The following is a 12,507-nucleotide window of genomic DNA, read 5'->3' on the forward strand; positions in this document are numbered from 1 at the left end:
ACAATTCTGAGTAAAATCCCCTTCACCAAACATATTTACAGACCATACAAATTACCAGTGAAGTGTCAAAAGTTGTCTCCCTTGTTTCAACATACATTCATATAAGCCACTATAAAACAAGTGAGTGTGTCACACCTTAGTCCTTGTTCTCAGGCATCATCATTAAGTCCGCAGCACGTTTCGTTTATATTTTCATTTTTAAAAAAATAATCCTTCAATATTCTGCGTCTTAAATACACCAACTGGCAGTGAAATGCTACAATACTTAAAAACAATGTGATCACTAGACATGATGATTTACAAATTCAAAGGTATGTGTGTACTGTATGTCGAACAATGTGTCATAAGCAGAGAGTGTTTGTCTCATGGCCTTTTCCCAGGTTGATTGTACCAACTGTTTACTTGGTTACATAATAGTTTGAACAACAACAAAAACGCCTACCCACGCTATATTTTCAAAAGCCATTGCCTGAGAACCAATTCTTTTATTTTGTTAAACCTTAATGAAGAATTATCTCAGCCACATTATTCAAAACAAGACTGATAAGAAAATAATTTATTTCAACATAATGCATAAATAATAACATTGTCACAATCATAGGAAGGAACCATATTCCTCATTTGTCCATTATCAGTAACCTGGTCGGTTCACATCATACTTTTTGCCTTCTGGACAAGTAATAGTGGCAGACAACACAGGTGTCCGATGGTAGAGTTTCTCGCTTCTACACAAGTAATGGTGGCAGACAACACAGGTGTCCGATGGTAGAGTTTCTCGCTTTCTACACAAGTAATGGTGGCAGACAACACAGGTGTCTGATGGTAGAGTCTCTTTCCTTCTACACAAGTAATGGTGGCAGACAACACAGGTGTCTGATGGTAGAGTCTCTTTCCTTCTACACAAGTAATGGTGCCAGGCAACAGCGTTGTCCGATGGTAGAGTTTCTTGCCTTCTACACAAGTAATGGTGTCAGGCAACAGCGTTGTCCGATGGTAGAGTTTCTTGCCTTCTACGTAAGTAATGGTGGCAGACAACACAGGTGTCTGATGGTAGAGTTTCTCGCCTTCTACACAAGTAATGGTGGCAGACAACAAAGGTGTCCGATGGTAGAGTTTCTCGTCTTCTACACAAGTAATGGTGGCAGACAACAAAAGGTGTCCGATGGTAGAGTTTCATGCCTTCTACACAAGTAATGGTGGCAGACAACAAAGGTGTCCGATGGTAGAGTTTCTCGCCTTCTACACAAGTAATGGTGGCAGACAACACAGGTGTCCGATGGTAGAGTTTCATGCCTTCTACACAAGTAATGGTGGCAGACAACACAGGTGTCCGATGGTAGAGTTTCATGCCTTTTACACAAGTAATGGTGGCAGACAACACAGGTGTCCGATGGTAGAGTTTCATGCCTTCTACACAAGTAATGGTGGCAGACAACACAGGTGTCCGATGGTAGAGTTTCATGCCTTCTACACAAGTAATGGTGGCAGACAACACAGGTGTCCGATGGTAGAGTTTCATGCCTTCTACACAAGTAATGGTGGCAGACAACACAGGTGTCCGATGGTAGAGTTTCTTGCCTTCTACACAAGTAATGGTGGCAGACAACACATGTGTCCGATGGTAGAGTTTCATGCCTTCTACACAAGTAATGGTGGCAGACAACACAGGTGTCCGATGGTAGAGTTTCATGCCTTCTACACAAGTAATGGTGGCAGACAACACAGATGTCCGATGGTAGAGTTTCATGCCTTCTACACAAGTAATGGTGGCAGGCAACAGCGTTGTCCGATGGTAGAGTTTCTTGCCTTCTACGTAAGTAATGGTGGCAGACAACACAGGTGTCCGATGGTTGAGTTTCATGCCTTCTCAAGTAATGGTAGAAGGCAACACAGGTGTACGATGGTAGAGTTTCATGCCTTCTCAAGTAATGGTAGAAGGCAACACTGGTATCTGATGGTAGATCAGCCTCTACACCAGCACATGTTGAAGACAACACACAGGTCTCAATGGTACAACTTATGAGCTGATGGCTGGCATAAAGTACTGAAGTGACACGTCTTCATGCATCATGAAGATGTGAACTATCCTCTTGTCAACTATATCTGTGAAATAGAAATATGCCATTAACTTTGGGAAATAATACTGAATTATTGTATTTGAGGGTCAACATTAAACCCAACTTCTACAATATCTTAAGCTTGCACACCAACTGAATTACTGTTCCAAGCGGCATTTGATCATACTCACCAATACATATTCATTAAGCTTCAAATAGGAAGTGAGTGAGTGAATTTCGTTTAATGCTGCTTTTAACAGTATTTCAGTAACATCATGGCTGGATGTGGGAGGAAAGCCCAAATTGATGCAGAACTCAGACATGAACCACTTTTGTGAAACCCACGAGAATGTTAGGGTGACGAATTTATAAACATAATCAGGACGATAAGATGCAACACAGGAAATTGTTGTGCTTAATTGACTGGGGAACCTGAGCACTTTATGATGGCCAAGGACGCATTTTCACATATGGCCCTAATTGCAACATCAGTACCAGACTGTTGACTGGTTTGGTTTGTTTGTTGTTTAACGCAGCACTCAGCAATATTCTAGCTATATGCCGGCGGTCTGTAAGTAATCGAGTCTGGACCAAACAAAGCAGTGATTGATATTATGAGCATCGATCCACGTGATTGGGATACGATGACATGCACCAACCAAGTCAGTGATCCTGACCACCCGATCCCGTTAGTTGCCTCTTACAACAGGTATAGTCGCCATTTGCGACAAGCAAGGGTTGCTGAAGACATACTCTAACCCGGATATACTCCAGTCACCTAACTGTTGAGCACAGTCTCTTGTCCAGACTGAGGGCCTATTTAATTATAAATCCAAACATGTCTGCTTCCAAGGGGAAGTAGGAACATAATGGTTTCATGTGTTGTTGTTTCTGATGTGCCAATGAATGACAATTTCACAGCAAAGACAAATGATGCAGGCAGTGTCACAGAGCAAACGTGGATGAAATCATGTCCAAACAGAACAATTGTTTTGAAATTTTAAAATAGAACAAAATAGCAAGGGTTAACCATGTTAACAGGCGTTGAAATTAAACTGCCAACAATATTAGTAGACCAGTGATTCAACTGCAGACTATGCATTATTTTTACTCATTTATCACTTATCTTGTCTCACATATGGCATTGTCTATTTTTTTCAAACAAAAGGTAGAAACTTTGCTCATGAACATGATGAACACAACCGTTCACAACTTGAAACACCCCACCCGATTGCAGCCCGTCCATGCCACATGAGGCCCAAGAGACGGGCAATATATCATGTGAGACAGGATAAGTAATATATACTAAGTTAAATGTAAAATTAACTCATTTTTACTTATTATGTCTCACATATTCCGACAGTCAGTATGGAGGGAGGTCAATTCGACCACTAACATCTGTTAATTAGGAGATAAAACCTGTGTTTGAAATTTGATGAAGACCCACTGTAGAGTAAACATCTCTTATTTTAATTTAAATGTATAAATAAGTGGTATTTACTCAAAAGTGGGACAACATAAAATTTTAAGACTCAATAGGTTTATGTCTATTCTAACATCATGTGCCTGTGCTGTAACTCCGATGATGTTGGGACATTGGCTGACAAACCTAGAAACATGATCGGGGCGAACCGGGATTCGAACCCACAATCATAGGTTTCTGGCATGCCGAAGGGACTCAACTGTGAATCACGGCACCTTAGACAACTGGGCCACCCGTGCCTCGTGCATCAAGGACAGGCTGCTTTCAGATGTGGTGTTTCAAGTTGCGAATGGTTGCGTTCGTGATCAAGGTTTCCACGTGTGGTTCGAAAAATGAGACAAAATGTAATATGTGAGACAGGATAAATAAAAATTTAAGTGAAGAAACGTATTAATAAATGAGGCAGGAAAACAAATAAAAGGATTATCGAATGAAGCATAGTATTCAAAAGAAGTTAAAGAACACCTGATTCTTTCATGTTTCTGCAGTTAATATGTCATGCCATGAAAGAATCTGGTGTTCTTGAACTTCGTTTGAGGAGTATATAGGAGTATATAGTATATAAGACTTCTAAAAGAGTCCAAGAATGAAGCACTTAAACACTTATTAAACAAATTATTTACACTTCAAATAAACAGTACGTGAAACTCACTGCATATGACTCTAGTTGGGTTCACTTGCTGTCCTGACAGGAACTGGGCAAATCGGCGAATGTCGATTTTTGCTTCAGAAAACTCTTTCTCGTTCTTATCGTGCTGACTTATCTGAGAAGCATTATCGGCATTTCTTCCTGGAACAAGCACACACAGGGCTACATGATATGCTCTTCATCGTCAGTGACATAAGTATGTTTTGTAGCCATGTAAAGAGTTTAACAATCACACATCAACAAGTGCTGACTATCACCACACTTCAAAATGTTTGTTTGTCTTGTTTAATGCTGCAGTAGGCAATATTTTACCAAGGTCCCAAAAGGGTTATTCTGAAAGAATATTTTCTTTAAGTGGTTGTGTGTTTTTTAAGACACTCCTCAAGGGTGCCCAATTTACAAACTCGTTTTCTATCCTGGAAATACAACTTTTTTCTTTATATTGGTTACCGTAAAAACATGGTATCTTGTCAGCAAATCAAAAATAACCATCATAGGATTCTCACAGACTCATTCATCCCAAACAGATGCCCTGGATCAGCATGGCTGTATGACATAAGCATCTTGTTTGTTTGTGTGAGCTATGTGACAGTAGCCTGTAAATCATCAAGATCTGGACCAGAAAATCCAGAGCAATGATCCATGCAATCCGAGTATGTTGACACACCATGAACGAAGTCACTGAGCCTGACCACCCGATCCATTATGTCGCCTTTTATGACCAGCTAAGGTCCTAAGGCTAATGTAGACACCTCCAGCACTGGGATGCTGGGACACCTTCTACCCAACACTCTTAACGAACCAAGCATGTCCAGTCAACACTAGAAATATTTGTCTGACTGCTGTCTCTGATTGATAAGAAAAAATATCAAGCTACAAATAACGAACACAACGTTCAATTTTAATGATGGGCATGATGAGGATCAAGTGTAGAAAATGTCTTCTTGCAATTACCATGTTATTGCGTTTATAACGACTCCATAATAAAGCAAGGGCTGATTTCATAGACTCAAGAGAAATTACACATTCTCTCCAAACTCAAAAATGTCTCCAGCTTGGGATGTTATGTGAACAAATAGGTGGGAAACAAGCCAGGGAACAGCCTATTGACAGTAGCCATGGATACGGCTTGGATGTGTTGGGATGCATTGTTTTTTTATGCTTGAATCAAGTTGGAGGCTCATTTGCACACAAGGATCGAGAAAGAAAAGGGAAATGCACACAATGAAATAGGATAAGTCTTCAAAAATTTGTTTTTATTTATTTGTTTTGACCTGCCCAAGCAGAAGTTATCCCAAAGTCCTAGGCCATAGAATACAAAAGAGGTGTGACCTACTCCATGTGGGGTTATGTAAGTCCTGGAAGTGTGTGCTGATTGAAACCATATCCGTCTCCACACTCAGCTTCATCTCTCCATTCTGATTGGCTGATAGAACCTGAAACATGACCAATCAGAACATCAATATCAGCGTCATTCAAACTACAGAGGGCGCCATCCCCATATTGGTACTCTGTAGACTGTGCCCTGTTCAGCGGTATTCCGGATGCCACAGTGCAGTATGGAAGATGCCATGAAATGTTTATCAGATGCCAATATTTCATTCTTGAAATATATCTCCCAAGAGTGATATATCAATTAAATATTTAGCTCGAAGCTAGTGAGCATGCACGATCATGTATTCTATGTGAAAGTCTCACTGTAATTTACTTGTGCCACACTACAGGGTTTACTCTAGGAATGTTCTGACATGGGCCTTTCATGTAAACATTTCATGTATTCCAGATGTATGCCCAGACTTGCCCATACAGCACAATGTTGAAATGCCCCACTGTATTTGAAAATGTGGGCCTTTTTTCAAATTTAGGGGCTAAAAGCACAATACCCCACCCTAGAATTATCCCTGACACTAATAGGACTCAATAGTCCTTAAAATGGATGCCAAGAAAAATTAAGTGGTACTCCAGATGCCTAGAGAGGGCGTTGTCATCATCAGTTCATCATTAGGAGACTGTATGAATTAGGTCTTCACTTTGAATTCTGGTGGTTGTGTGGGATGATAACTTGTTAAAGATCGTACAATGGGCAACTTATTGTGACGCAACTCACCATTGAATTACTGAGGTTTTTCATCTTGTCGACAACATTCCTCAACAACTTGATGGGAGGCATGGCGATACTCACCTGAAAAGGACATGCAACAAGTATGAGTGAGGTTTTAGTGAGTTTGTGTGTATGTGCATGCGTGAGTGAGTGTCAGCTTCATGTCAACTTAATGTCAGCTTAATGTGGGGGGAAGACCCGAACTGATGCAGGTTTTAGACGTTTAATACGAACACAGGTATGGTGTGAACAGACCTAGAAACACATTCAGGGCAAACCAGGATTTGAACCCACGATCATGCGTTTCTGGAATGCCCAAAGGATGCAACTCTGCATGGCGAATTGCAGCGCATTAGACCACTGGACCCATGTTCACAATCACCTATCAGAGACTTGGGCTACTTGGTACCTGGTCTACCCTGGAATCTTAGCAGGGCCTGTTAAGGTTTTATGTATGTTGGATATTTTGCGTTGTGAGGACAAGAATTGTCTGCCTCATGTAAACAGGGAACTTATATCTTAACTTACAATATGTCATACCCAAAGGGTCTCAAGTTTGCATTTATCATCCTTTTTCTCAAACCAGAAATGAAATACTTTCCTGTACATTGTACAATATTTCTCCTGATGTGTACGTGTTAGTGACTGACTTTATGTTAGCGTCCTATACATAATTAAGTCTGGACCAGGCATGCCATCATGAACAAGGTTTAATGGCATCAGGATATGATGACACAAAATCAAACATGTCACAAACTGTAACACCAGGGCCTCACTTATCGACTATTATGACAAACAGTGGACCAATCTTACCGCTAAACAAAGATCTGAGGACATCCCAGTACAGGTCACGTCAGAACGAGCTTTCAACCGACCAATCAGAGTGCCACTTACCAGATCATGAAAATGACAGTCGGGATGGGATTGCTGATCATGCAACCTCGGAGGATTTAAAACGGGGTATTCCAAACGACAGTTACGGGCTTTATGACTGAATCCATACAATCTATTAGCCATTCCAATATGTTCGTATGTTCCGTTTTCAAATTTGTTATCGAGAATTTGTCAAATATATTTCAAAGCGTAGTAGTCAGTTTGAAACTAGTGCCGTAAGGCACAAGAAAGCTGCCTTCTGATTGGCTAATGTCGACTTCTTGGCAGTCATTCCATTGGTCGGTCAAAATTCGAGAAAGGTCGGTCTGACGTGACCTGTAATGGGATGTCCTCAGATCTTTGTTCAGCTGTAGCGAGAACTAAGATCTGATTTTAATGAGATTGAACAGTGGACACTGGGTACCTATTCTGACCCCACAATGCCCTCAGTGAAACCCTGTTAGACCAGAAACTCTACCTTCCATGCAATTAATGCAACAAATGTCCACTGGTATACAAAGGAAACCAGTTGATAAAAATGACTTGTTAGTACTCAAATTTGTTAATTTGGATGGTTTTTTTCTTCTAATTCCTAAACTTTGTTAATCCTGATGATGTAACCAGTTGTTTAAAGGGTTTTAATAAAAAATTATGACCATAACTGTACACTCACATGACACCAGACTCAACATGCTCAAGGTAGAAGCTGTCCCCAAGTGCATGACACATATCCTAAGGCCTACTCCACACATTCTTGGGTCATCCTTAACATACGTCTGTTTGCCCATTCCATATCTGGCATACAGAACTGAATAGGACGGCAATTCTACATACTTTTCAGATCAATCCACAGTTTGTTTAGACAAATAATAGGTATAATGATAAAATGATAATCATCATCCAGTTCTATTCATATATATTTTAAGAATGTTAATCAATTCTCAAGGAAAATCAAATTTGGATAATTTTGTTGGTTAGTTTCCTTGCCCTAATTGATAGTCTTCCCAGATGAACCAGAACAGAATAATAAAACCATTCAAATCAGTGGAGCAAGCAAACTTGAAAAAGAAATGGGCCTTGTGATGTGTCATGTACTTTTGCAAGAGTGAACAAAACATGACTTGGTCTAGAGTTGCCTCCCCTTGCACAACAGCTTCACCATAACCGAGCTGCTAAAATGAATATGTCATTTCTTTCACTTATATCGCTCACATCAAACTGGGGCATCTCTGGTTCGTCGAAGTCCTGCCAGTGTCTCCGGGGAACAACATGAACCGGGATGTCATGTGTCACTAGCCGCTGGTGAGATCCGATTGTAGGCTGAAAGAAAAGATAAAGTCGTAATTGATACGGTCAGTGGAATAAGAGTCCCTGGACAAACACCATATACTTGAAGAGATCTAATAAATATCCTTGTTTTCAGACACAGAACATAACACAGAGAGATCAATACCAGGAGTGGTTGTGCACACTTATTTTTTTTAACTCAAATTGTTTTTTCTATGAAATGCAACACTCTATTGCAACTCTCCTTGGGGTGAGTGAGTGTGGTTTTACGCCACTTTTAGCAATAATCCAGCGATATCACGTCGGGTACACCAGAAATGGGCTTCACACATTGTACCCATGTCGGAAATTGAACCGAGGTCTTCGGCGTGACGAGCGAACGCTTTAACCACTGGGCTACCCAACCGTCCCTACTCTCCTTGGAACTGGGACATAAGCTTTCATGCTGTGTAGAAGTATTTCTGTCTACTTCCAGACGGATGAAATATCTACGATGAATATATTCCAATAATACTTCAGAGCAAATATTTGGGTGGGGGGGGGGGGGGGGGTGTGGGACTTTCACTTTTGAAAGCAATTGTCCGGCCATTGCGACACTGCCCAGATACATCTATGGGGAACAACTCACTAGACACTTCCCTCACATAATTAAGGTTGTCCAATATACTGATGTCATCAACTTCTGAGCGCGTATTCGAATCTCCAGAAATGACGTCGTGATAGAACAATGTTTTATCATGAAATAAACCCAGGCCTCAAAGTGTAAATGTTTACCAAGTAGCCATATGGCACAAGTATTTTTTTCCAGGTAGCCAGTGGTAAAAATAGAAGTCAAGTCAAAAGTGTTGGTAGCCAAAAGCCTTTGAAATTATCTTTTATCAAAATTGTATATTAGTGGAAATTGTACTTGAGTTTTGTTATTTGTGACTCAAACGATGATGCAATTTATGTTACTAGATTATATAGTTATATCCTTGCTTATCCAATAAACTATCAACACTGTATCAACAAAAATAAAATACCAATTACATTAATATTAATGTATTTCGGTTCATTGTTGTCTTTAGGAGGAATTATTAGTAGCAGACATGTTTATTTTTGTGTCTACATATGTGTAGCAATAGAATTTAGTCGCCACAAGATATTTTTCAAGGTAGTCATTTGGCTACCTCATGGTAGACATGGTTATTCTCACCAGATCGACTTCCACTGTCAGACAGGGACTGTGCTTCTTGGTCAGTTTTATCTTGACCCACTTTGCAGTCTGTGCAGTTTTCATAGCACGGAGCAAGTTCTCAGGAGTTAGTTCCAGGTAGATCTCGTTTGCATCTGCAGACAAGCCATCCATTGCAAATTCATCAAAGAAATTACCCTGGAAAAGAGAGAAAAAAAATAGATCTTTCATGGTTTAACCCCTCATTGTGAGTGATATGTAACAGAATTGTGAAAAGAATGACATAGTTTATGTTTGTTCGTTGTTTAACGCCGCACACAGCAATATTCCAGATATATGACGGCGGTCTGTAAACAATCGAGTCTGGACCTGTCAATTCAGTGATTGATATCATGAGCATCGATCCACGCAACTGGGATGCGATGACATGCATCAATCAAGTCAGTGAGCCTGACCACCGGATCATGTTAGTCGCCTCTTACGACAAGCATAGTTGCCTTTACGGCACGCATGGGTTGCTGAAGACCTATTCTACTACGGATCTTCACGGGGCAGTATCTGCCATGTGACGTAATGCTGAGAAATATTGATGAATCTAAATACATGCCAGTCATGTACACCACTTTCATGAAATTAGAGACAAGCAAGTACGCTTTAACCATGAGGCTACCCCACTACCAACAGAGACCAAAACTGTCCCATTCAGGTGACAGTTGATTTGACACCCTACCTGGGGCAGTTCACACCAGATCTGAATCCCTCCATTGACAGCTTGCTCCGAGAGAATGAAGTAGACCTTGTCGGGGGTGATTCGTAGAACACAAGTCTTGATTAGCTTGGACACAGTACCAACAACCTCTGAAACCATGAATCAATTAAATTAAATATTGTAGCTGATTTGCCTGCATTTCTCATTATTGCATAGAATAATCTTAGTCCTTCGATGTGGTTCTCATAATGAGCTGTAATGAAGGTCCTGGTGGAGGGTGTTAAAAGTCAGTAGTCAGTAAAATTTGGGGCCTCTAGTTGTCAGTATTGTTTCCGCTTAATCAGTTAACATGGTTAAAAAACAAGTCAAGCCGAATCTAATCAGCTAATATATGAAATCACCTCAATGCAAATCGTCAGTCAGTGTGTTGGGAAACATAGGGACAGCTGGTCCTACTTTCGTTTCAATACTGTAATTCATGTTTTGCAAATACCCGACACTGACCGTTTTGTTGTGCCGTTAGATCTAGGCTAGTTGTATGCGTCTTTTGATAGATTTTATCATAATTATGACAAACTATACAGTTTTAACTATTTGTGGACATTATTAGTTACCGTAATCATGGTAATCTATTACGATACTAATTTGACTCATCGTACGGTTAAGCTTTTGTTAATTTTACGCAAACCAGTACACCAGTGGGACACGTTCCACAAAATGATCGCAGCGCTACGACTGTCGTAAGTCTATATCAAAGTATTGGAGTTACGGTCGCTAAGATCATCCTATCTCAGACATATTCTGAGAAGGAATACTAAGTGGTGTAAGAAGGATTTTCCTGAACTCATACAAATTTGATATAGACATAAATAATTTAAATTGAGACTCCTGGGTGATGATGAATTAAACTATGGCTCAATCAGTTTAACTAATCCAATAATTGCTGACATTTCTATCCCGGTAAGAATAACAATCAAGTTCAGAGAAATAGTGATCAATTTTCTACAATCGAACACTGAATCCCCATTTATGATTGTTTCTGAGCATATGCAATGAAATTAGGTGAGTGAAGCGTGCCACAGGTAGTCAGGCTCAGACATCGACATTATTGCAAAGCGTCCCCTGGATCGAAAAAGATAGACCCCTGTGTAATCCCAATCGACGAGACAGTGACATAGAAGCGAGGGAAAGAAGTAGCATCCTTTCCACCAAATAGTAGATCACCTAAGATTGAAGCAAGAACTTAGGAAAGAGTCTCGTGGTAAATTTAGTCATTACGCCTAATGTTTCCGTGTTCATACGGTCCTGAAATCACCAGAAATACGCACTTGTGAAGTGTTGAATACATCCAATATCAACAATCTTTCCTCTGAACTTCATTTTCCGGGCATTGACTTTGTTGATAAAACCAATAACAGTAGTTTGAATCTAACGGAAACATGAGTATTCGCAAAATTTCCTATTTCCCGCCATCTTGGAAAGGGACGTAATGTTCTAACAATAACAACTTTAAAAAGCAGAATAAATCTCCAGTTAGAAACTAACATTTCTAATAAGATGATGGTTGCAATAAAAGCTTGCAAGTAATTTGTCTTATATACTGAGTATATTTACAAATACAAGATAAGCGATTTAGAAATAACAATTACACAGTGCATCGCGTTTGTAGAACCTGATCGACACGAAAATGAAGTTCTATCATTTTAGGTCTGCGTTCCCATTTTTCCAAGTTGCTTGTTTAAACCAATGCAACGAGATAGTCTGCATAAGTCATAGACACCGAGAAATACTCATTACATATCGATACACAATTTGCGCAACGAATCTTACGAGGGGAGTGCATTGTAAATAGCAATAGAAGCGGACGTAAAATTATGTTAACGAGACGTGAAAGTATCGTTTTGAATGGTTTGAAGTAAAATTTTCAGACGGAATGTTGACAATGTAAATATAGCATACAACGACTTAATATAGTACTGTATATAAAATAATTGAAAATTAATCATGAAGTTTCAAGACATAAACAAAAATAGTTACTGGGAATATTATTCACCTTAATTTAAGTGACAGAAAAAAGAGAGACAGTTTATTTACGTGTACGGCGTTACACAGGGAATGTTTCTCGAAACATTGGTTCGGCATAAATGCGGTATATTATGCCCGAAAGATAAAAA

General features: G+C 39.8%; 1 protein-coding gene across 1 annotated transcript; it reads right to left on the bottom strand.

The window, feature by feature from the left end:
- Positions 1-541: 541 nt before the first annotated feature.
- LOC124114340 (checkpoint protein HUS1-like) lies at positions 542-11,814 on the bottom strand. Its single transcript, XM_046474840.2, has 8 exons — positions 11,662-11,814; positions 10,355-10,482; positions 9,646-9,822; positions 8,376-8,483; positions 6,297-6,371; positions 5,526-5,625; positions 4,193-4,330; positions 542-2,103 (listed from the first exon to the last, which is right to left on the bottom strand). Exons 1-8 carry the CDS (start codon positions 11,711-11,713, stop codon positions 2,018-2,020), a joined length of 864 nt encoding a protein of 287 aa, XP_046330796.2. The 5' UTR covers positions 11,714-11,814; the 3' UTR covers positions 542-2,017.
- Positions 11,815-12,507: the final 693 nt, after the last annotated feature.

This window comes from Haliotis rufescens, unplaced genomic scaffold, assembly GCF_023055435.1.
Source record: "Haliotis rufescens isolate VD_foot unplaced genomic scaffold, xgHalRufe1.0.p SCAF_4, whole genome shotgun sequence".
Lineage (NCBI taxonomy): Eukaryota > Metazoa > Mollusca > Gastropoda > Lepetellida > Haliotidae > Haliotis > Haliotis rufescens.